The sequence below is a fragment of the Diplotaxodon limnothrissa genome, linkage group LG18 (assembly GCF_057381915.1).
Source record: "Diplotaxodon limnothrissa isolate DT_005_m linkage group LG18, D_limnothrissa_male_GT1.1, whole genome shotgun sequence".
In the NCBI taxonomy this organism is placed as follows: Eukaryota; Metazoa; Chordata; class Actinopteri; order Cichliformes; family Cichlidae; genus Diplotaxodon; species Diplotaxodon limnothrissa.
This window is the reverse complement of record NC_140613.1, coordinates 6,086,518-6,110,294: the sequence shown is the minus strand read 5'-3', so window position 1 is coordinate 6,110,294 and position 23,777 is coordinate 6,086,518. Positions and strand designations below refer to the sequence as shown.

General features: G+C 38.7%; 2 protein-coding genes across 6 annotated transcripts in view; both read right to left on the bottom strand.

Moving 5' to 3' along the window:
- Positions 1-16,259, bottom strand: part of LOC146612973 (nuclear receptor coactivator 2-like) — a 52,356-nt gene extending 36,097 nt beyond the window's left edge. For 3 of the 5 annotated variants that reach the window (XM_085377021.1, XM_085377025.1, XM_085377024.1), the window contains exons 1-2: positions 16,132-16,259; positions 3,088-3,149 (exon numbers count right to left, since the gene is read on the bottom strand). The gene's annotated coding sequence lies outside the window, so the exon portion shown is untranslated. Of the gene's footprint in view, positions 1-1,010; positions 1,211-3,087; positions 3,150-16,131 lie in introns of those variants that run through there. The other 2 variants (XM_085377023.1, XM_085377022.1) reach the window with 2 other exon arrangements.
- A 2,092-nt stretch (positions 16,260-18,351) lies between these two features.
- Positions 18,352-22,175, bottom strand: lactb2 (lactamase, beta 2). Its single transcript, XM_085378261.1, has 7 exons — positions 21,977-22,175; positions 21,293-21,453; positions 20,977-21,097; positions 20,533-20,711; positions 19,831-19,979; positions 19,276-19,363; positions 18,352-18,695 (listed from the first exon to the last, which is right to left on the bottom strand). The coding sequence occupies exons 1-7, from the start codon at positions 22,096-22,098 to the stop codon at positions 18,652-18,654; spliced, it is 864 nt and encodes a 287-aa protein (XP_085234387.1). The 5' UTR covers positions 22,099-22,175; the 3' UTR covers positions 18,352-18,651.
- Between the last annotated feature and the right edge of the window lie 1,602 nt (positions 22,176-23,777).

The following is a 23,777-nucleotide window of genomic DNA, read 5'->3' as shown; positions in this document are numbered from 1 at the left end:
AGTGACCCCATGAAACGCCAGCTGTTTGCATTGTGCTTCAGAAAGTTGTCTTTCAAAGTTTAACCTCTAAGATTGCTCAAGTTTGGCGCTGGTATGTGTGCCTTTGTGAGAAAAGCAGTCATGGATTTTTCAAACGTGGATCGCTGTGCTCACTTGGAAACGAAACATTCTGGTACACTAAAGATTTATTTAAGTGTTCCTCTACTGAAATTTAATATCCTGTGTAAAAACTGCCGTTGGGAATTAGTTAAAATGATTAAAACTGAACTGACACCTCACTAGCTAAGAATATTAACAAGTCCACCCCTTTTTTTCCCTTTAACTGCGAGCTTGTCATTACGAAACTGAGCATTTGCAAAGCGACTTCACAAACCTGTGAATTTTACACTCGGCCAACTTGCTGCTTTCTGGGTGAGTTTTACCAACAGTTGTTATTGAAGCGCAGAAAACTGAGTAAACAGTTGGCTGGTTAGACCTCAGGTGACAGAGCAGCTTCGGGCCTGCTGACTGTGCACTCTGCGTGTGTGGCCAGTCATTCATAACCACTCCCATTGCAACATGCACACACACGCTCGCACACACGCTCGCACACACAAAACCACAACAATACATGACAGCTCAAAGTCCAAGTATGACTGGGATAGTCACACCTACTGTGAGCATCAGAGCTCATCATTGTGGGCTAATAAAGAAACATGGGGATAACATAATATAAAGTTAATTTCTGTCATTCACATTAAATAAACATTAGCTCAGATATGTCCAATCAAAGCATGAGTGACTGACAGGTGCTTTAAAGCGGGACATAACTTCTGATTGATTCAAGTTAACAAGAAGTAGCTGACGACACTGCTAAACATTGCTTCTGTTTAATGTCATCATCTGAGACATATGGAAAAAAAGAGTGTGTTCTTAAATATAGTGTGTCAACCAACCTTATAGACTTTGCCTTTTAATCTGCTGTCAGCATGAAACAGAACGAAGCAGATCAGAGTCTGAGCATTGCTTACCTTTGCTTTGGTTAAAACAGTCCATAACAGGTCCAGAGCCGGCTAAACATCCCATGCCGGCCGGGCAAACACACTGGTTTTCACAGCATACACACACACACACACGCACAACCATACACTCGTTTTGTATTTCCCCTCGCTTCTCTGTGAGATTATTCCTGTGTGTGTGTGTGTGTGTGTCTGTGTGTATGTGTGTGTCATCTGCCTCTAATGACAGCTGACAAACTACATGCCGCAAATCCTCTCTCTCTCACTCCCTCCCTCCCCCTTGCTCTCTCTCTCCCCCTCTCTCGCTTGTTTTCCCCTCCCCCCATCACGTAGAAACACACACATACACACACTCCTCCCTGTCTCCTCCCACAACACAGGAACACACTCCTCCCTCCTCTCGCTCACAATCGTTCTAGGCACTGGATGATTTACATGGCCTATTGTTCTGTAATTCTGGATGGCTTTTATTATTTTAAAAAAATACACTAATCATTACCGTCTATGACATTTGTTACAAAACAGTCAAAGTACAAAATGTGTTACTTTATCACTAGTTGCAACACTTTTCACAAACTTGCAATGCTTACATGCAGATGTTCAAAAAACTGCAAATATTTGGCAAAATGAGAAATGTGAGTGCTGTCAGAATTTACGGGTGCCTGAATATTTCTGTCTATTTTTGGCGAACAAGAAGAACAAAAAAATAAATACATACATACATTTTCTATTATTCAAACTTGCGCACAACTTTCAAAACTGAAGCAGAAAGAGATGTCTGTCAGAAACAGTGAAGCCAGTGAGTGACAGAGAAAGACTATTACATTCAGCACTTGCATAATAAGCATTGTCCCTGCTTGTATAATAAGCCCTACATGAAGGGAGATGGCAAAAACACAGACACACACACAAGTGAAATGAGTCACAGAAAAAAGAGACAAACACACACTAAGAGGTAATTTTACAAATGGCTAAAGCTCTAAGAGCTTTGCGCACACATACAGCTACCCCATACTCGCACAAAAATTGCTAGGTTAACTGTCACCCTCGCTTAAAACATACGGTCCTTCTGTGTTTTCACTTTCCATGTTCTTATGTCAGGATGTCCCTGTTTTGCTTTATGAGCTGTTGTGGTTTCTATGAACTGCTGTAAATAATGTCTGACGGTGTTCCTTACCTTTGATCCAGTGATGCTCCTTTTGGTTTAGTTTCATGTTTTAAGTTTTAATGATCCCAACCAAATGTTCAGATGGTTGTTTTTTTTAAGAGCTTAAAGTTTAAGCTCACAGTGGCAGAATGATGAGTGCTGTGAAACTGAAAACTTTGGGGTTTTGTTTTCTTTTTTTGCATTTTCTACTCTGCAAGTTGCCGTGTTAGAAGGCGATTATACTCTGACGTGCAAAAGTGGATGAGTAGTCCTGTTATAGTGCTGTGAAAGTACCCTTAAGTCCGGTTGAAGGGTACATGTGTAGCACAACGAATAAACTTGAATCTAATCTTAAAGGACTTGAACTCCATCACAAATACACTGACTGAGGAATGACCTTTGAACTTCTCCTGCAAATGTACTTTTCCCGATGCCATGGCACTGATATTTGGCCATGCAATATGCTATTTAATTATATTTGGTTATAGAAAATCAAACAAGAGTGCCGTTACAGTACAATGGTCTACCATTGTCACTGGCCAATATCATCACTGCTAATGTCAGTATATTGGCAAGTAAGTAGGAATTTAACTTGGTCAGTGGTCAATATATCTGATGTAACGCCCCAGTTTTGCACCGGATAAATGATGTTGGATGGTGTGATGAAGGGGTGAAACACAGGCCAGTTGTGTTGTTAAAACAGAGATTTGCTTCCCTTAGCACAAAACCAAACATACAAACCAAAAAAAACTCAAATAAAATTCAGTGTTTTATAGAATCTGTGCATCTGCATGTTGAACTCCACTGCATCCCTAAATAAATTTTTTTTCTGTATCACTTGCATTGTAATTTAACATATATATGTACTGATATATGCTATATTTGTATTGCATCCTATTGTAATACAGCAAAACACTATCTTAACATAAAGATTCTGCTTACCTGATTTGCAAAGCATCATGGGTAAACATCCATAAAGATATGGCAACATCATTCAGTTATCTCTGTGAGACACATGAAACAAAAACAAAGATAAATGTTAAGTTTGTGTTTGAAAGGTTGGGCCGAAACAGATTTCTTAAATAGCAATGTGTCTGACAGCTGATCCTAGAATCTGCACAATCTTTGTTTCTTTGCTTGTCTTTTAAAAATAGTTTTTTCGTTAATAACATTTCTTTCAGCCTTTTATTACTATGTTTACTGTGTCTATTACTATGTAATACTTTGAAAACAGGATCCCAGATTGAAGGACCATAAAATGTATGCATGTCATCTTGTTCGTAGAAATACAGACACGTGGACAATGAATTATTGCATGTATAATGAACAGCTTAGGCACAAACTGAGAAAAATTGTAAGAAACTGGAAATGGCCAAAAATCAACGCAACATTAGCCAAGTTGGCGAAGCTTTTTATCCCTAATACAGATGAAGCTCTTAAGACACTGGATCATTCTCATAGCGCAAATTAGCATACGTCAATGTATTTTGTGTGACTATGAAGATGTAAACGGAGATGTGTCTTTCAAAATCCAGTGTTTATAAAATAATGTTTAGTCTCCAGGCTCACAGGTATAACAACCCCAGTGACATCATCAGGTTATTTTCTCAGAAACATAAAGCGTATTTTCACAGGATGAGAACTTCCCAAAACTAGTAATGTAACTTTAATATTAAACAATAAAGGCATACAAACACAAACACTGATGAGACATTCCCGTAAGTACTGAGTGAACGTTTTTTGACATCATATTGAGTTGCTAAAGTGCATGAATAATTATCACTTTCCAGGCATGAGACACACTTAAGTGAGACACATCACTTCATTTTACCACAAGAGTCAACCCATCATCAAGTACAGATGCAGGGCACGCCTAGATCAAATGTGTAAGAGTGTGTGCTTGCTAAATATGCTGCCGTCTTTTACAGGGTAAAATCATTTAGCAGAATTTAACCTTAATCATCACCCACCAGTTATGCTGGAAATCGCACTCCTGCCCACAATAACAAGGATACCTGCAGCTTTTCCCAGACAATGACCCTGCCTGGGAGGAAGATTCCGAGAGCTCGGAGGCCTTTTTCACACCGTGAGGTTGACCTGGAACAGTATGGTGCTGCTCCAGGTTCATCGAGTTCCCACTGGCTTTGGTTCATATTCAAGAAACATCCTATTTTATGAAACAACTGGTCTCCTTTTATTTGAACAGCTGAAGTGTAGTGGAAATCTACTTAAATCCCTCCCTAACGATCAGATATTTCAGAACCATTTTACAGCGTGCCCTTTCATTTTCATGTTGCAGACAACTATGTGCGTGTGTGTAAAGTCCAAAGTGTAGGTCACATGTCCTGCTGCTGTGGAAAGACAGAAAGAGCCTACCTGTTTACTGGATTTCAGTCACCCTCCCTCACATATATATCTGTTGTAATCAAGTAAAAACTCATTTTTTTCAGGAACTATTATGCATCACATACTCTCTGTGTTGAATCACATCCTCTTCCCCCCTCAGTGTTAAAAGGGATGGCAAATTAAAGGAAAACCCCACACTGTGGGTTTGAGTGACGATTTACCATCTCGTGCCCTAAGAATTCAACACAGAAGCGACACGTCCAGTGCAACAGCATAACAGACCTGCAAAATCCTCCGACTGTAGAAGTGAAGCGTTCAGTATTTTTCCATAATTTTCTGTACATCTTTACCAAAAGTCCTTGACAAGAACTGTTACTGTGACTTTGTTCTTTTCCACTTCTGACATAGTAGTAAATAAGTTATAAATATAATTTCACTAATACTGAGGTTTGGGGCTATGAACATTCACGTACTTATGTTTAAACAAATTCAGCGTTCGATGCAGGAAGCTGAAACTTGTTTTCCCTTAGAGACATAATGTGAAGCATCAAACAAAAGAATATGTCACAAAATAGGAATAAAGGCTGATGCGGCCACAGGGATGTACTGATCCAATATCAGACTGATCCGGACTCAAAAAGCTGACAGCTGGGCCAATCTATGCAATTCAAGCCTATGTTGTTGTGTGTTTAATAAAGTATGAATCAGTAGCAATGCACTGCTAGCAGGAGAGCTAACATAGCTCTCTCTCACTTGCTCTTGCACTCTCCCTCTTGCAATGTTCAGTCTAACACTTATTGGGAAATATTTATTTCACATACATTAACATAACACATTTTGTCAACTTGATTAATATTATTTCACCTCGCCTGCCTCTTGTCAGCTCCATGTAAACACATGTGTGCATGTGCATCTGTGTTTGTGTGTAGGTGCACTCACGGCGAGACTGAGAGCAGCGAAAGGAGAAACTAGTATGAAATGAAAGCTGTGGGCAGGGAAGATTCTAAATCTGAGCTGAAATGAAACTAGTGCAAAAAAGATTAGGCGAATAACATACACACTTTTTACTTTTATTTTAGATTGAATTCATCTTGGTTGTCTTGTCATTTATTACTAGACTTAATAAGCCTGTTACAATTTGTTTTACAAAGTCTGGAAAGCGAAAGCCAAGCCTGACATTGCCTTGCAGATAAAAGAGCAATTCCCAATTGCTTCCTCGTAGTAAAAGAATACAGTCCAGTCATTTAACTGGTATCAGTACTCGGTATCCGCATGCATTGCTCACTGTGGGCATGGACAGGGTTGACCAACCAGTTTTAAAAACATTATGATGTGTATAATGCAATATGTTGCAGCTTGAAAGTTTAACAAGTTAAAATAGATGAAATAAATGGAAGAGTCAAACCTACCAAATCGAGATCGTTAGCACAGTGGTAATGTGTTGCATGCTTGTGGTGTGTGTGTGTGTGTGTGTGTGTGTAGTTACTGTAATCAAGAACACCAAATGAAAAGTACTAAAAAGAAGAAGTTATTTTTTTTGGTCAGTGGCCAAATCTGAAACATCTGCTTGCTCTTCCCCCCGATTTGTTCACTGTTACTTAGTGTGTGTGTGTGTGTGTGTGTGTGTGTGTGTGTGTGTGTGTGTGTGTGTGTGTGTGTGTGTGTGTGTGTGTGCGTGTGCGTGTGCGTGTGGCAGCAGCATTCTCAGTCAGTTGGACACAGCACACTCAAACCACACTGCACTTTAACATGCACCTGCCACCACTGAGATAGCTGTGCGTGTGTGTGCATTTGTCAGTTTGTGTGTGCATCAGAGTGTGTCAGTGTCTGTGGAGGAAAGATGGACAGCTGATCTCTACCCAACTCCTTTGTGAATTGCACAAGCACACATGCAAGCACAAATGTTCTTCCTGCGCACATGCACGATGACAGAAAAATCCTGTGGCTGTCACCCAGCCCACTTTGTGCACTGCAAACTTAGGTACTGCAAAGGGTACATTTTTGTCAGTCATTTTACCCAGGACCTCAAGTAGAACAAACCAAGACAGTAAGATGCACACTGAAGCACCAGTAAAATACAGATTAACCAGTTGGACTGTTTTCTCCCTTTCGGAAACAGCCTTTTCTCAAAGGAAAGAACATGCAAATAATTTCTAAAGGCTGTTTTAAAAAAATAAACAATGGGCCCCCAAAGTGACTTGAACTTTGCTTTCAGCAAAAACAAAGAAACACATATTTGCACCTACAGAGTCATGGCAATTGTGTAAAGACCAAACTTTGTAGTTAGCAATGGAGGGTTACACTGTTAATTATTTGCATAATAGACATTGTGGTAACCAAGCACGCACATACACACTGACATGCACACATTCACACACACACACACACACACACACACACACACACACACACACACACACACACACACACACTGAGTGTCTGTTAGATAGAGAGAGGGAAGAGTGAGAGGGAGCTACAGAAAGTCAATGAGAGCCACACAGAGAGACGGCCTACTTCCTGACTGTGATTAATTTCTGTTACTAAGCAGCTCTATGGTAACACAGACATCCACAGCTACACCGAGCTCAGAGCTGGTTTACAGTATACAGCCTATGCGTCTAACACATTACACAAGTTAGACGCATAGGCTGATAATCCTGGCCAGTAACGCAAAATATATAATCCCATATAAGATGTGCAAAAACAGCCCATCTGCAATTTGCAATGTTCACAATTATGCATCAAATTTCTTGTGAAACTGTGAGATTCCGCCCATGTCTTATAATGTTATGTGAAACATATGACTAATTTGTGAATATGAACAAAAGCACCCACAGTCATTCAGGGAGGTTAGCATGTCAACTAATTACAAATTCTGCTCAATCATTCATCTTAAGACTGCACAAAAATTACCCTTAAGCCACAAATGACTTAAGTAACTCTTAAAAATGACAAGTTTTTCAAAAGCAGCCCTGTCATCTGCTTTTACTCTTAATCTAATTATTCTCTCTCAGCCACAGATGTGATGCTAAACCAAAACACAAGAAGCTCAGCTTTGATGACCTCTCTTTGATCACATGTGGACAAAAGGATATTTATAAACTTTTAAAATTTTTCAGTTATTTCCTGAATTTAATAACTTGTCATTACGTGACTTTGATTCATCTCCAGAGTCTCATGGTGAGAATAGGATCGGAGTAACAAATGGACATCAGAATGGACTTAATCAAGCCATAATATGCATTTTGGCCATAGTGCTGCTTAACCTCTTTACTGTCATCTTTGCAGCAATGGTCTGTCACCAAAAGGCTGTGATGAACAACACAATTAGCTCTGGCCATGGCCTGCGTTTGTTCTGCAAAAGCCTGTTATGCTATTAGCTTGTATTATCCAGCTGGAAGCCTGTGGAGTCTCTCTCTCTCTCTCTCTCTCTCTCTCTGTAACACAGCTCTGCTGTCATAGTGCTGGAGAATTACAGCCGCCATCAGCTCCAGCTAACCAAATTAGCACTTGTTATGCAACCTGCTACACTTGGCTCACGGGTCTACTGCTTCAACCCTGCACAGCTTTCCATATGGTTTGCACATAGGAAGGCAAGTTAGCTTTGCAGCCTGCTCCTCAGCTGAGTGGCAACATGCTGGTTTATTGCTTTGTTTAAGCACTTTAATCTGCTATATGTATCCCTTATATGCAACAGACGTTTACTGTAAAACTAAGACTTTCTGCCACGACAACACAACAGCTGAGAGAGAGTGAATTCAAAGCCAGAAACTCAAATCATGTGAGGCTGCATGCTGCGCTTTCATAGCCAGCTGCAGTCTTCAGTGTTTATAAAAAAAAATGAGAAAAAAATGACTGTAAATGTATCTGCCAGAAGGTGTCTTGATACTTGCTAGTTTTAAAATTTGACTTTCACTGTCTCACTGTAGCATATGTGGTTTAAGCAAGTCAAACTGAAGACTTTTAAGACTTTTTTCTGCCACTTTAAATACCACTTTCAAATTAAATCTAAGAGTAAACTGGTGATGGAAAACTGTGTTTAGAAGGACAAATCTTTCCACATTTATTAGTTCAAATTACAGTATTCATTTGGATTTAGGCATATTTCCCAAATTAGTCAATAATGAATCTAAGAAAAAATAAAAATAGAAACATAAATCTTGCCTGAGATGCTATTCATTCATCCCAAGTTTGAAAGAGCCTCAACAAAAGTGTATTTTAAGTGGTAAGCATTACTGATTGCTCTCTTTGCTATTCTTAAATCAGTTGTCAAAACCACTGCAAAAAAACAGATCTAAAGGGTTCATTAAAGTACTGGCTTTTAAGCATAGTCCACAAATTTACAATCGAGTTAATGTCAGGGCTTTGGGAAGGCCATTCCAGAAGCCCAACATCAGCCTCCTTTATCCATTCCAAAACCAGTTCTTATGTGTTTGGGATCATTGTCCTATTGGACCACCGAAGTTTCCACCATCTAGCAGCTGATTTGAGGTGAAATTGATTAATTTTGAGCTAGTCCTCCTTCTTCAGTATTGCATGCCCTTTGTGCAATGTATCATTGGAAGAACATTTGGCTTGTCCATGTACAGCTGCAGTTGAAGGTGTTGATTTTGGAGCAGTGGTTTCTTTTTTTGCCCTGCACCCTCTCTACCCAGGCAGGTTTGAACCTTGCTGAATCCTAAAATGTTTCTGAACATCCTCCCTCTCATCTGAGGTCAACAGTTTAGGTCTTTTTCCCGACATCGGCAAAGTGGTGGCATATCAGAACCACTTGCATTTACGTAAATTATTTGAACCGATCATCCCAGAATCTGCGTTTGGAAACACTTGAATAAATCTACAGTTCTCCTTCTTAGAACCTCACTGAGTTCCTTAGACTTTTTCATTGTTCTATATTGGTTGAACCAGTGAGTTGTGTCAAACAAATGTTTTCTTATGCTGCCAAAGAGAAACTAGCAGTTGTAGTCAACTTAAAAGACATTAGAGAACCTTCAGCACAACTGATTAAAAATGTTTTATGTATGCATGTTTATATTTGTATGTGCCTGTATGTGTACTTTTGACCATGTTTAAACCAGACAAAATCCAAAATAAATTTAAACTTGTGGACCCAATTCTAATTTTTAAAGTTGGCAAAGGTGTATGCTGAATAAAAAAATCTTGAAACAGACAAAGAACCGTTCAGAAAAGTCATAAAAAGCCTCAAGTTACCATCATGAATACATGTAAACTTCCACAACTGTGCCCTGGCTAACACTGTAGCTTACAGTACTAAAATGAGTACTATGATAGCACTATCATATACCAACAACAAGGGGAAAGGGCTACATTTTTGAAGTGATTCCAAGATTTAGCTGAAGCAAATATGAGGCTTTAGCAAGTATAAATCTAAGTATGCACAAATTAAAAAACAATAGTATTGGATGAGTCTAAAAGACTTCCTATCATTCAGATACATGACAAACAAAAAGATTTCATTTAAATTGTAGGCGGTCTGAGCTTACGTCAGGTTTTGATGTAATCATTTACAATACAAACAATTATTAATTAACTAAATAATTCTTAATGCTTCTTAATGGTGTTGACCACACTGTCTTATAATCATGGCCACAGTCACAAGTATCATGATATATGATACTTATTTGACATATGATAAGTATCATCTTATCATATGTCAAAGTACAGTAGAGTCTTTTAAAATTTTTCGAAGAAACACATTGGTGATTTATGATGACGATGACTGATCAAACTTTCCAGTCCACGAGTATTTTATTTTAGGTACACATACGGTAAATAAGGGAATATGAATGAAAGCCCCTCCTGTTGTTGTGTGCAGTCACCATGTCAAGAAATTACAAAATACTTGTGGTTTTTGCTGCAATCTATTCTTTGTCTGAATTTCGAATTAAGATCATATTTGAGTCATAAGCAACAGACTGACTTGCTCCCCTAACAATAACAAGAATTTTTCAGCCGTTGCTCTGCATCTCCCAAGAACAGCTTTTCTTTGTACAACTATCCTTAACTTTCAGATGCCTCATAGCATGCCTTAGGTCTCATGGTTTTACTATAACCGCGAGAAAAAACAAACAAAAAACAAAACAAGTGTTTCCAGTATATCTATAATAAGTATGTATACTTTTTGCAAGAATAGCTACAAGTGCTTCGCCTTGGCTAGTATCTGAGCAATGATGTGTTGCTGTTGTTGTATTAGAGCTCCTCTCCTCAGTTCTCTCAGCTCCTGTCATTAGGATAAAATATGATCACATTTTAAAAATATGATTCAAATGTTTTGATGTATCTGAAACTTTAAGTCCTTTAAATCATAATCGTGGCAAATTATTAAACACATCTAGCCTTTAGAAGTATTAGCCTTTTAAAATAAACAGGTGGTAGACCAAAAAACTTTGAGTCTGTATTAAGCCGCTATTGTGGTTGACACATTAGTCATTGTTCATTCAAACTGCGACACATGCTGACCCATGCATCCAAAATAGAATAGGAATAGAAAACAATTTTTCAGTGCAGGAGCACAGAAATTTCCAGATGGCACTGAGGGAAACTGTGGAAATAATTTAGTTGAGAAAGTTGAGATAGTCTACCCAAAACTGAAAAACCTCCATGATTGCTTTTTCAGTCCATCAGTGATGAAACAATTTTTTATTTTTTTTATTTTTTGGAGTTAAGAAACTTTTCATTTGGAAAATGGCTGGCCCACACGTCAAATGCCACTATAAATGAGTAAAGGTGATGTCATAGTTCATGGAAGCCACAACCAGAAAGTTATGTAGGGATCATACTACATTATCTATCTGGAGATCTGCAAACACCACAGAGAAGGGTTATACTTTTATAGAAATTAGCCTCAAAGACGCATGGGTAATCGATAGTGCAGTCTCTTACATGAAAGCCCAAATGGTCCCAAAGGCAGGCACGTTAATGAACACTCATGTGAAAAATATAGTTTTCACAGGGCTCTATGCAGGCCTTGTACTTTAGGATTTAACATGCTAACTGACGCCTGCAGAGTCTAGGATGTAGCCCTTGTGTTTCTTGCAGTTTCTCTGAGCACTGGGAAATTCCAGCATTGTGCTAAACACCTAAAATGAAGCATATTTTATTAGCAGCATCTGGCTGCTATTTACCCTCTTAATTCATATGGAACCAGTAAGCATGGACCCAAAAGCATCCTTTTTTACATGACTTCTTGTCACTCAGGCCGAGGAAGGCCTTCATATACTTGTCAGTGTGGAATCTACAATACCTGCATCAATCAGTGTTATGTCTATTGTCAGGGTGCTGCTGCTCCCATCGTGTATGCACTGTATCTGAATGTTGCAGAACAAAGCCATATCACTACATACTGCCAAATGCTGTAGAAGGAAAAGGAGACCTATTTTTCACTACAGCTCTCCATTTTGCACTGGTTTATATAGTACCCTTATCAAGGCTTTTCACTGTTTACATTAAGGTCAAATAAAATAATATGGTTGGACAAAAATAAATAAAAGGAGAACTTTGTTAAATAACCTACTGAATGTGTCAACAGAGATGATAAAAACCAGTGAATTGGCTAGCTGATATCAGCTGATATTAGCTTATCGCAGATATAAAGTATTGGCGTATGTCACATCTAGCACGATAAGAAAGAACTAATTTAGAAACTGTGTAACAATTACAAAGATTGTACAAAATAGGCTGCCTTAAACATTTTGCAATCTAAAGCATCGTCTCTTACTTATTCAAGATAACTTAAAAAATGCGCATGAGCCAATACATCGTCTGACCTTTTAAACGCTCATATATGAAGTCTATTCTAAGACTCTTTTATGTTACTTCCTATTATTCAGTAATGTTTAAGGAGATAATTTGTATTCAAATCTGCAAGTCAATGCACTTTGATTTAGAAGTAAAACGTATGTTATCATCAGATACTGTAACAATATCCTGCAGATTCATTTTGCTGAGGGAATATTACAGTGATTATGGTTTTCAGGCACCACAGGAAGCTTTCAGGGGAGTCAGTGACGTGTGTGTGTGTGTGTGTGTGTGTGTGTGTGTGTGTGTGTGTGTGTGTGTGTGGTTAATTAGAGCACTTGGTCTCAGGAGGATCAGACCTGGAAGGCGACTGTCTCTGCTACGTGACAGAAAGCCAGGGGCAGAGTGTGTCTGATAAGTTGGTGGCAGAGAGAGGAGACAGACATAAACAAACACAGATAAGTCGACAAGCATGCACACACCCACACATACACCCCTTGGTAAATACTAGTAGATGTACAGATGAACCAGTTGTGCTGGTATTTAAATACCCCCCTAAATCATTCCCAAATTAACAATATCAGCTTGTGGGTGAGAAACACTGAAGGCAACGTTTGCTCTTAAGTAGATACGGAACCCAGTGCTCACCACCTGAATTTGCTACAGCTACAATTTTGGCATGTTTATTTTATAGTCTGTCACTACTTTCACGTCTATATCTGATTTAATTCACTCACATTAAATTAGGACTAGATTTATTTTAAATCCAAGACCAGGATAACATCAGGGATTGATGGCTATGATTTAAATGTGTGAATCTATTTCCTTGCTGTCCCAGGATAAAACGTCATAGAAAACAAACTGAGGAGAAATGCACAGTCAAGCCTTGCCCTTCCTCCTTCTCCTGCTGCTGCCGTCATTGGTCAGGACATTATTTGAGCCCTCATGTGGTTTAGTGAATTCAAGCCACTAAGGATCCCTCATTGGGCAGGCTGCCAAATTTGTGTTAAGATCTTGGACTTAAGTACATTCCTGCACTTTGCTGCAGCACTATAAGGTAGTTTTGGCATTGAACATTGTATTGTAATGTGCTAGAATTTAATCAGACAAGACACTACTCTGTAACTGTAATGAAAATGTTACAAAAACACAGAGCAAACAGATAGAGGTGAATCCCTGACTAAAACAAAGCATGCACAGTATTTTGTGCTGCCTAACTGTTTCTATGCATAAATAGCATAATGCCTCTTAACCCCTTAGAGAGAAAAAAGGTACAAAAAGAAGGGTTAAACAGAACCTGAACACTTGGCCTACATGTTGCAATCCCTTTCAAAGTTCAGTTTTGGGTGCCGGGAAGAGCAAATAAGCCTAAAAGAGCCCAAAAAAAAATCATAAGCCCAGCCCTCAAAGATAACATTTCCAGAGGAATCAGATGGCACCTGTCACGTAGGCAAACTGTCAGGTTTCCTGTAGTAAGATACCTGCACAATAGCAAACACAGAGAAACCAGCACAACAGCAAATAAAGACAAATTCTTATGCCTGCATTTAAAAAGGCCCACCTCACTGCAAGACAATACGTTCTGGGCTGTGAGTGTTTATTTTCAGCGTAAACCTGCACGACATGTTTTTGTCACAGCCGCACTCCTCATTCTATGCTGTCCTGTTAGCATACATACACATGCTATGTAGTCCAAAAAGGAGCAATCTGCTGAATATATAAGAGGGATGATTGTAATATCTCAAACTTGGCCACTCTAAAGTGCAAATCATTTGGCTTTTGCTTTGCAAATTGGCTTTTAACAGCATACACATATAACAAAGGAAAAGCAAAAGTGAAAGCACTCTCAAGGATCATATATCGTGAAAAAAAGACGCAAGTTTGATGTAAATATCCCTCATTTCCTAAACGCCTGGTCTCAAATCACACAACGCCCTTCTTGACAAACCAGCAGACGTCCTCCCATCTTTACAGAGTATAGCCTGTTATGACTTTAAATACATTAAAAAAAATGATGACGATAATAATGTCAGTAGTTTCTATCCATCTACCAGTCTCTAATGGATTTTCACCTACGACTATTCCCACTGGACTAAAACGATAATATCACTTGAAATAACATGTTCTTTCAGATAATTAGCCTTTTTATTATTGTTTGTTTGCAGCTTCAAACCTGAAAAAAAAAAACACATTCTGGAGAGATAAGCATCCCCTCACAACACAGTAGAGCTAGCTGATAAACTTTGTCAAATTAGATGGAAGAAAAGGAAAAGACACTTGTTTTTTAATTATTAAAAATCTATTATTAACAGCCATTTAAACTGTGACGTCATTCTACTAAATGCTGGAATTATACCATCATGAAATAACATAAGTTATGAACTACCTACAATTGTATCTTTAAACTGAATTAACAACAAAAACATGGAAATTTTAATATATTGAAGAACACTAGCTCTCTGGACCTCTGATAGCATCCTATAGAGGTATCCCAGCAATTTCTATGGGTTAAACATTTTTTCTTCTAACATTTCCATTATGGTCTTTGTTTATGGGTTAATTATAGTGAAATAAGTATTTGAGGGACTTGGGTACATGGCTGTGAACTGCTTCACTGTAGCTGATATGTTAGTTTCAGGCTTGAAACTTGAAACAAAAGCAGAAAATTTTATTTCCTGATGGCAGTTAGACCACCACAACCAGCTGCTACATGTACACACTTTAAAATGTATCTTGTGGGTTGACTTTGCTTTTAACAACTTGTTTTAATTTGGTAAAGTGCCACAAATTCTAAACAATTACTTAGCATGTATTAACAGAAGTGTTTTTATGAGAAAAGGACATAAAAGTTGTTTTATAAGTCTGAACATTAAACAAATATTAGATCTGTGTTCTGTATTTCCAAAAATAAAATAATTTATGTGGGCCCGCTGCAGAATTTCAGCCAATTTCTGTTCAATGGGATTAGTAATAGGAAGTGGAACAGCTCTTTTAGAGCGTCTCTGGTTTTACTTTGAAACTACAAACCGGAAGTGTATGCTTGCGTTTGTTTTGCTTGACGCCTGAGTTGCTTGAGGAAGTCAAAGCGATATGAACCAGTGTGAGAATATCATAAAACGTTCACAGTTAAACAATTATATGTCTGTCTTAATCTGATAAACCCATCTGTGATCAACGAGGGTTTAATTATGGGTGGTTACATGAAACTTTAACAGGAGCAACAAGCGAGCACTGAACGCTTGTGGCTACAGCGGAGGTTCACATAAACCAGCAGTTGTCGCTTCTCTCGATCAGGAAGAGGGGATTTAAACAGCTAACCGTTAAAAGTTAAACGGCGAAGTCCTGGTTGGGATATTTGTGCCGTTGTAACACGGTTGCTTAAACATCTTAAACAAACAGCAGAGCCAATCTGCGTTCACTTCTTCTGCCGAACATTTGAACCCTAGTCGTGGATTTGGCAGGTTACCAACGGAAATTAGCATTTTTATCCACCGAGCTAGTTTCGCCCGAAACCCCGTTTCAGTAGTGATAGCTGTCAATCAGCCGATTTGGCCGATAAACACAGCGAAGTATACTCGCCGTCAGACCCGGTTCGTGAACACGGATGAATGACCTGCGCGTTTAAATACTGGACGAACATAACGTTATTTCCTGTAATCAACTAATTAACCCTGTGGTATATTTTCACTACCCAATAAAAATGTAGAACCGCCATGAAGGAAAACAAAAAAACATGAAACAACAACAACAAATGCACATCATTTTAGTATAGAACTCGATTTAAATTAGTGGACACTTTGCACGAGCCCTTACGTTAATACGTGTTTTTGGAGGTGGGACTAACGGGAGAAGTGGGGGTCAAGAGAATGACGGGAAACTTACCTGAGAGTTTGGGAGACCGTGGGTGCCTGACGTGCGGGATGTCGTCGGGGAGATGTCGGTCAGCGGGACGGAGCGGCAGCGGCGTCCTGGACCGGAGCCGCCATGTTCATCTGGCTCAGAGGCTCCTCGGCTCGGCTGTTTATCTTTACCAGTAGACCCCCCTCCTCCGTCTCCACCGCCACCACCCCCACCTCCACTCATCTCATTACCACACGGCAGAGCTGGGTGTCTCTGCAGTTCGCCCTTTCTCAGCCTCACTCGTGCACGCAAACTCCCGTCAGCTAGTTATTCAAAGGGAAAACTGAACTAAAAGCCCTGAATGCAATTTTTATTTCTATTTTATTTGTGAGATAGTTTGTGACTTTTTGTTTTGTCAGTTCTGACTGCGATAAAAGAAAAGTAAACCACCAAAATAAGACACCCATATAAAGTCCCTTTTTTCTTTTTCGTTATGGGAACATTCACATTTATAGAACAAATGGTGAACGACGTATGATACTTTTAAAAACGCAGTTTCAGCAATATGTTGTATTACGTGTGCATTGCAGTTTAACGCAGATGTGCAAATAATTAATTAAGACGTATTTATAAAGCGCATTTAAACAGCTGTATAAGACAACAGAAAGTTAATATAACCTAAATTACAAATTAATATAAAAAATGGGGGTGGCCAAAATATAAAACAAGATAACAACCGGCCGTCACAGTCATAGTCAACAGATTAGGAATTCCACCATCTTTGATGCAACTCAGAAAGTCCCATAATCCTAAAGTTTGAGACCAGAACAGGTGACATGAAGTAAGAGTTCTTGGAATTAAACAGCTGTAGTATTTTAATCTATAATTAGAACTTTGTTGACAGTGACTCACCAGGTATTGCAGTGCGAAATTATGAATAACTTGACTGAAATTTTAAAACTTTGCAAACAATCCAGTGAGCAAGATCGGTTCTTTCTTGCAGGCTGGTTCTGCCCCCCTTGTTTGACACCGCTGCTTCCAGATATAGTATGTAGGGTGTAGTTAGTAACTTACAAAATATTTTCCTGTAGTCTCTTAAATACATGTTCTCCCTTTGCCAATACTTAGTGAATGCCATAAACATGCTCATACAGTTCTAAGATTTAGACGCTCTGACAGTGGCCTATATATATGAAAGTGTATTTCACAAATTAAACCTACAATTATATTTCTGTCCACAAAACACCGTATAGGTGTTAGGTGTCCATCAAATGTCCTGCATTAGTTATGCACTGTAGTTTTTTTTAGTGTAAGGTGAGAGATTTTCAGTAAAGACACAACTGAATCCCAAATGAGCAAAATGTTGAAAAGGGAAACATGGAGGTCCATGTACATAATTCACTCACAGTTTAATTTTAACCTTTTTTTTCACAGTATTCCAACGCATATTTACATATAATATTTTTTTAAAACAAGTTTCTAAAAAACTAGAACAATTATAATGCAAATTATTGTAACTGACCATGGTACGATGAATTTTGCCATAAAATTAAGAGATACTGCCACCTAGCGACTGACTGTGTGTGTGCAGCATTTCCAGTGCAAAGTTTAGAGATTCATTAACATGACTGAAAAGACAGACGGCTTAAAGTTCGCAAAGGGAGAAAACAGCTGGATATAAAATATAAATATATTTCTGTACACATCACTATTTAGATTTCTCATTGTGTCACGGTCAACAGTCTGGGAAAGCACCAAAATGTTTTATTTTCCCCAGTTCCCATTCCCATACACACACTTTATGCTTTATTTGACAAATCTTTCTTAACCGAGTGCCTGCATAAAAAAATTCTATACCCAGAAACAGCTGAACAGTTAAGCAATGAATTTCCTTTTACCCACATGAAACCTTTCTTGAGATATTGCAATAACACACCTGTGATAGGGAAGTGCCAGCCTCATAAATAACAACTCAATGACAAATGTTATGAGATTATTTACTTTCTGGGCTTCATTATATACAAAACTCAGTAAAATAAAGTACAGTACATTCATTTTATACTGTATAAATCCTACTCATCCCACTTACATGACAAGAAAGTATTGTTAAATGGAAGACAATGCTGACAATTATTTTTAAATCAACACAAAAAGCTCACTTTAACAGCCTCAACTCAAAAAAAGAAGACATAGAATCAGTTAAGCAGTTTTAATTGGGGGGGGGGGGGGGGGGGAGTGTTAGGGGATGAGGTTATTCTTCATGCGGCCACAGGCGGCTGACCTTGAGGCAAATTTTAGCCTTGTTTAACTATAACACAGGCTGCAGCTCAGTCCTGGTGAGTCCCTTTGTTTTCTGTGCCTTGTGTGTTTTGAGTTGTGAAATATCTGAAGCAACGGGTGTGACTAATACAACAGATTTTTCCTCTAGAACATTTCTCAATCAGCACTGGTGTACAGCACAAACATAGCGCTGAAAGCAATCATCTCGCATTCAAAAATCATTAGCTGTTGATCTTGAAAATCCCAGCCCAACGCTCCATTTCATCTCACTGTCAGTGGACGTCACAGATTGCTCTTCCATTTGCTGCTCTGTGAAGATTCGTTCACTGCGGGAAAGAAAGGTTTACATTTGTGTCACAGCCAAATTTTCTAAATGACAGCAGCACAGTTATAATTAACCTGCAGTCCTAAAGTATAGTAACTAAAACTACCAACTCACAGTCGTATACCTCTGCTCACCATGCATGTTGAAGTTTACAACCTGTCTATTCAGACTCATCAGTTACAGGACAGAAATTGGTTTCATGAGGTCACAGTTACCTTGAACTTTGACCACTGATTTCTTATCAGTTCATCTATGAGTCTAAGAGAACACGTATCTCTGATATAATCATGTTCCTCCCTCCCTAGATATTCCTGATATATCACGTTCGAAAGAATAGGATGGATGTGAAGTCACAAAGACTTTGATCTTTGGTCACCAAAATCTAATCAGGCCTTCTTTGAGTCCAAGCAAACCTTTGTACCAAATGAGCAGAAATTTCCCAGCAGCAACAAAGAGCTGCTGCCAGAGCTGAGGCATTAAAAAAAACAACATGGTGAGATACGTCTATTTTGTTGGATCATATTTAAATCATTACAGTATCTGCTGGAACTTATTTGTAAAGGAAGTAAATGAGACCATACCCAGACTGATTCTGCCTTCTTTCTCCAGCTTCTTTAAGTGATGAACCAGGTTCACATTAGCTGCTTGGTGCAGGTGTTTAGGTGTGTCCTGAGAGAAAAGCAACACAAGTTTCAGTGTCATTTTTTTGTGATCCAGCCTCAAAACAGATCAGTCTGTATGGGATCAGGCCAAGGTCAAAGTCAATTGTATAGCACATGCTAAACCACCAGAGCTGAGAAAAGTGCTTCACAGGCAGCCAATAATAAAACAGAAACATTTCAAGAAACCGTTTAATTCTGCATTTAATTCCGAGTTATTATTAATCTCTCTCTTTTTAAGTCTATTTCTTGTAATATTGTTGATCATCTGATTAGCAGAAACAAATGCTCTGCAATGAGTGTGAACATCGACAAGATCAGACAAGTACAACAGTGCCAGCCCATTTAGAATGTAATCAGAAGGGATTAGATTGCTTCCATGGTCAAAGATGGTAGAATTACTGGTAGAAGTCTACCCAGTCTACCTTTGACAACAAGCTGGAAACAGCATCAAAGGAAAAGAAGGTTTTTCCTGACCTTGTACACAATCTTGACAAGCTCCATGGAACTGAAAGGCTTTCCTGCTCCATCCTGAATGGCTGCCAGGATCTGTTGTTCTCTTTGGTCCCTGTGACTGATGTAGTGTCTGATCTTAGAGCCAGCATCCTGAACCACAGGTCCGTGGCCTGCACAGAGAACAGCAGCAGCAAGCTTTTTCTCCAGTCATCGGAAAGACTTTGTTAAATGAATGCACGTCAGAGAGGCAGAACTCAAAGAAGCACAGCCGGTAGCTCTGAAACAAGTAAAGTCGATCAACGGACAATTTATTGGCAGCTATTTTGAAAATAAGGTAAATATTCACTGGTTTAAAAATAAAAAAAGAATTATTCGTGGCGTTTCGGTGAGTGAATAGGTGCGGATCTTAGAAGTGGAAGTCATAGAGTAACTTATAACAATGTCATGAAACACTCCTCGCAATAAATATGGAAAAACAATTCACCATTATCTAATATAATGGAGACGATGATCTGTGATACAGCATGGTATCTGCAGAATGGTGTATCAAACTAGACTTACCTACATTTTTTTATTAAAATATACATTTCTCACTGGTGTAGTGATGATGTACCACATTGTGTGATTGTGTGCAAACAGGTTGAGGGGGGGGAAAAAAACATTATCCAGAGGGTTTTTTAAGAAATAAAACAGAGGGCCAAGCATCAGCGTATCCTTGCTCACCAGGGTAGATGAGGTCAGCCTCCGAGTCCAGCAGGATTTGCAGAGATTTCATGTAGTCGTAGAGGTCTTCAAACACGGCCGTGCCCTCGCCCAGGATGCAGTCTCCAGAGAAGATAGCCCGCTCCTCCTCCAGCACCAAGGCCATGTGGTCATCAGTATGGCCCGGAGTGAAAAGCACTCTGGGAAAAAGAAATGGCTCTCTGCTCAATTGTCTGATTGTAGATTCAGACAAAAGCCATGTCAGTGTGCAGAATGATAATAACCATAACTAAAGGAATATTAACAAATTTTATTTTTTGTTGGTACTGCAGCAGATTTCATGATATTGGTTTGTATATTTTCACCCTGAAAAAGTCTTTGAGCTATTGTTCTTCTGTGTATATTATGACAGATGTATTTTTAATGCTCTTTTATAAATTCACAACGTGTAAAAACTGAACTGACTTGAGTGTGGCTCCCTCCGTCTCAACAACATCTCCATCTTTTAGGTAATTGTAGTCTTTGCTTCCTGCTGTCTCTCTTGCTTTGTTGGAGCGAGGCAGTTTGCTGACTCGGACCTCAGAACCTGCAAGATAAAAAAAACCCTAAGAAATGAATACTGACTCACTGAGTCTCTAAGCCAAAAAAGTACAGGCAGTTTTTGATTCACTAAACTAATAACAGATTTTTCATTAGAAGGTGGCTTTTAGATAGATTTCACGATTACAGTAATGCTGAACGGTGAAGTAACCCAACTATACCCACACATTCAGGGGCTCACCAGTTATGTCCCTGCAGATATCTTCTACTCCACCTGTGTGGTCGTGATGCCAGTGTGTGACGATGATCTCCTGGATGCTGGTGCTGAACTGCTTCAGTGCCTGTTTCAGGCTGCTGATGTATTCAGGCACAGCAGGTTCCCCCGTGTCTATCAGCACCCGTCTGGAATATAATTGCTCATTATATATTCACCCAAAGGGTTTTAAAGGTAACTATGCATATTCATATATTCCAACTCTACCGATGAGTACTCCATTGTTCTGTCTTATAGTTGGCTATTGTTTTATAGCTGTTTTATTCACATTACAGAGAACTAAGCGCTCCTTTTCACTGCAAATGTAGTCTACTATTTTTGTTAAATATTACTCCAAACTATTATTATTTATTATATTGAGTATATGCCGAAGAAACAAAAAGACCCTGGCAATTAATTTCACACTTTCAGCTTTGTTCCATCTGTCACCTTTATTATCCAGAAGCGCGAAAATGCTCAAGTTAAAAGATTTTAAATGGAATTTGGCATTAGCGCCCATTTCTACAAGCTAAGACATTGCACGGAAAAGGAGTGTCAAGTTTTTGGCCAGCTAGTCCCTTTCAAATACACATGAGCTAAACAGACAACACATTTACTCATGTTTCCTTTTGGGAAAATGATAAACGTCACTACTGGCTCGACTAGAGTCACCTTTTGCCTGTGCCGACCAGGTAAGTGTTGGTTCCCTGCAGAGTCATCGGTCCCGGGTTACAGCCCAAAACCCGAACCACTCTAGCAGACAACTGCTCTATGCGAGGAATAATGGCGCTCATAGCTCCAGCTGGCGTGAAGTTATCAACAGTACAAAATAACAAAACATACAGAAGTAAAAGTTCAGGAGAATCTCATACAGGATATAAAACTTGTTTACTTCCTGTACGTACTAAGGAAGATTTCAAAATAAAAGTCTTGAGCTCGCTCATCCGCGTCAGTGTTTTGACACGATCCTCTATCACCCATTTTAAATGTGTCACTTAAAGCTTGCTGTCAGTACTGCTGTGCGTTTTATCTTATGTTCTTTTTCACATTATTATTGTAACTTTATTTCATGCTGTACTTTACAGTATATCTTTTCAATTCGAAACTGACTGGGTAAACCTATCGCATCTTTACATCTCCCACCACATCTGACTGACTCACATTTTCACACGTGTACTTTTGATAGGCATGTGTGGATTGTGGGGAAAAAGGTTTCTGTGGTTTTACTGCTCTTTGTTGTCTTTGTTGTTAATGTCTTTGTCACTACACAGCATTTTCGTGTCACTTTCTTAGATATTTTGCAGGTTAAAACAAGGACCTTCTTTTCTTTGGGTCAGTACTGCTTGAGCCCATTCAACAAACAACCCATGTATATTAGTGCCATATATGAACATAACCCAGTTCTATATAATTCGAATTATTTTATAGGAGAAAAATAATGACAGCTCCAAAAATCCCCGTAAAGACTAAACCGGTCTTTTACAAGCAATAGTACAAACCAAACACTAGATGGGGCCATTGTCCAGTTTGAGTCACCTCATACCCAGGCTGGCACATTGTGAATATATAATTAAAAATCCAAGATTATCAGTGTTTGTCAGACTGAGTATTATTAAGGATAATCACGCTTTGTAACTTTATTAATTTTAACCTCAAATATGACAACTATCTGGTCGAATGGCTAATGTTGCTGTCATTAATCCTGAAAGTTGAACTATGGGCGGTTTCAGGTCAGTCAAAATCATTAAAAACTGTTTGAAACAGGGTAGTTAATGAAGTTTCATATATATATTTGGGAATACATTAAGAAAGTTTTGCAATTGTTTTAAGGGAATTTTGCAGCAGGCCCATGGACTGAACACATAGGATGAGAACAGCTTTACAAAAATATTATTATTATTATTATTATTATTATTATTATTATTATTATTATTATCATCATCATTATTATTTAAACTGCAGCACTAATGCTATGTTTAAATAAAATAAATACTCTGATTTGTAGTCCAGTGGGTTCACGTGTACACAGAGATGTTATGAACTAGCCTTCTCTGAGAAGCTCATTGGTTTATTGGCTCATTTGCTTCGTTTGCTCATTCATTAAAAGTGTGTTCATGTTTGGTAGTTTGTCTATGTAGCAATTTGTGTGCATTAGTCAGTAGAAACCACACATATATATCTTTTACATAAGTACAACAAGCTTGAAAAGACAAGCTAGTGTATTCTAAGAGGAATTATGTCCATTGGATGAGCAGAAGAGTGCTGCTTTAAAAAACAAACAAACATTTGCATGCTGGTAGTATTTGACCACTTCAGGCTTTTATCAGAAACCTTAGAGGACTTTGCTTTGATTCTCCATTGTCTCTTCTTGGAGACAGTAGAGGTGTTCCAGGAATGTCCTACATCAAGCCCTGCTTTGCTCTTTTAAGCCCAAAAAATAAGAAAACTTGCTTATAGGTGCTATAAGACATGA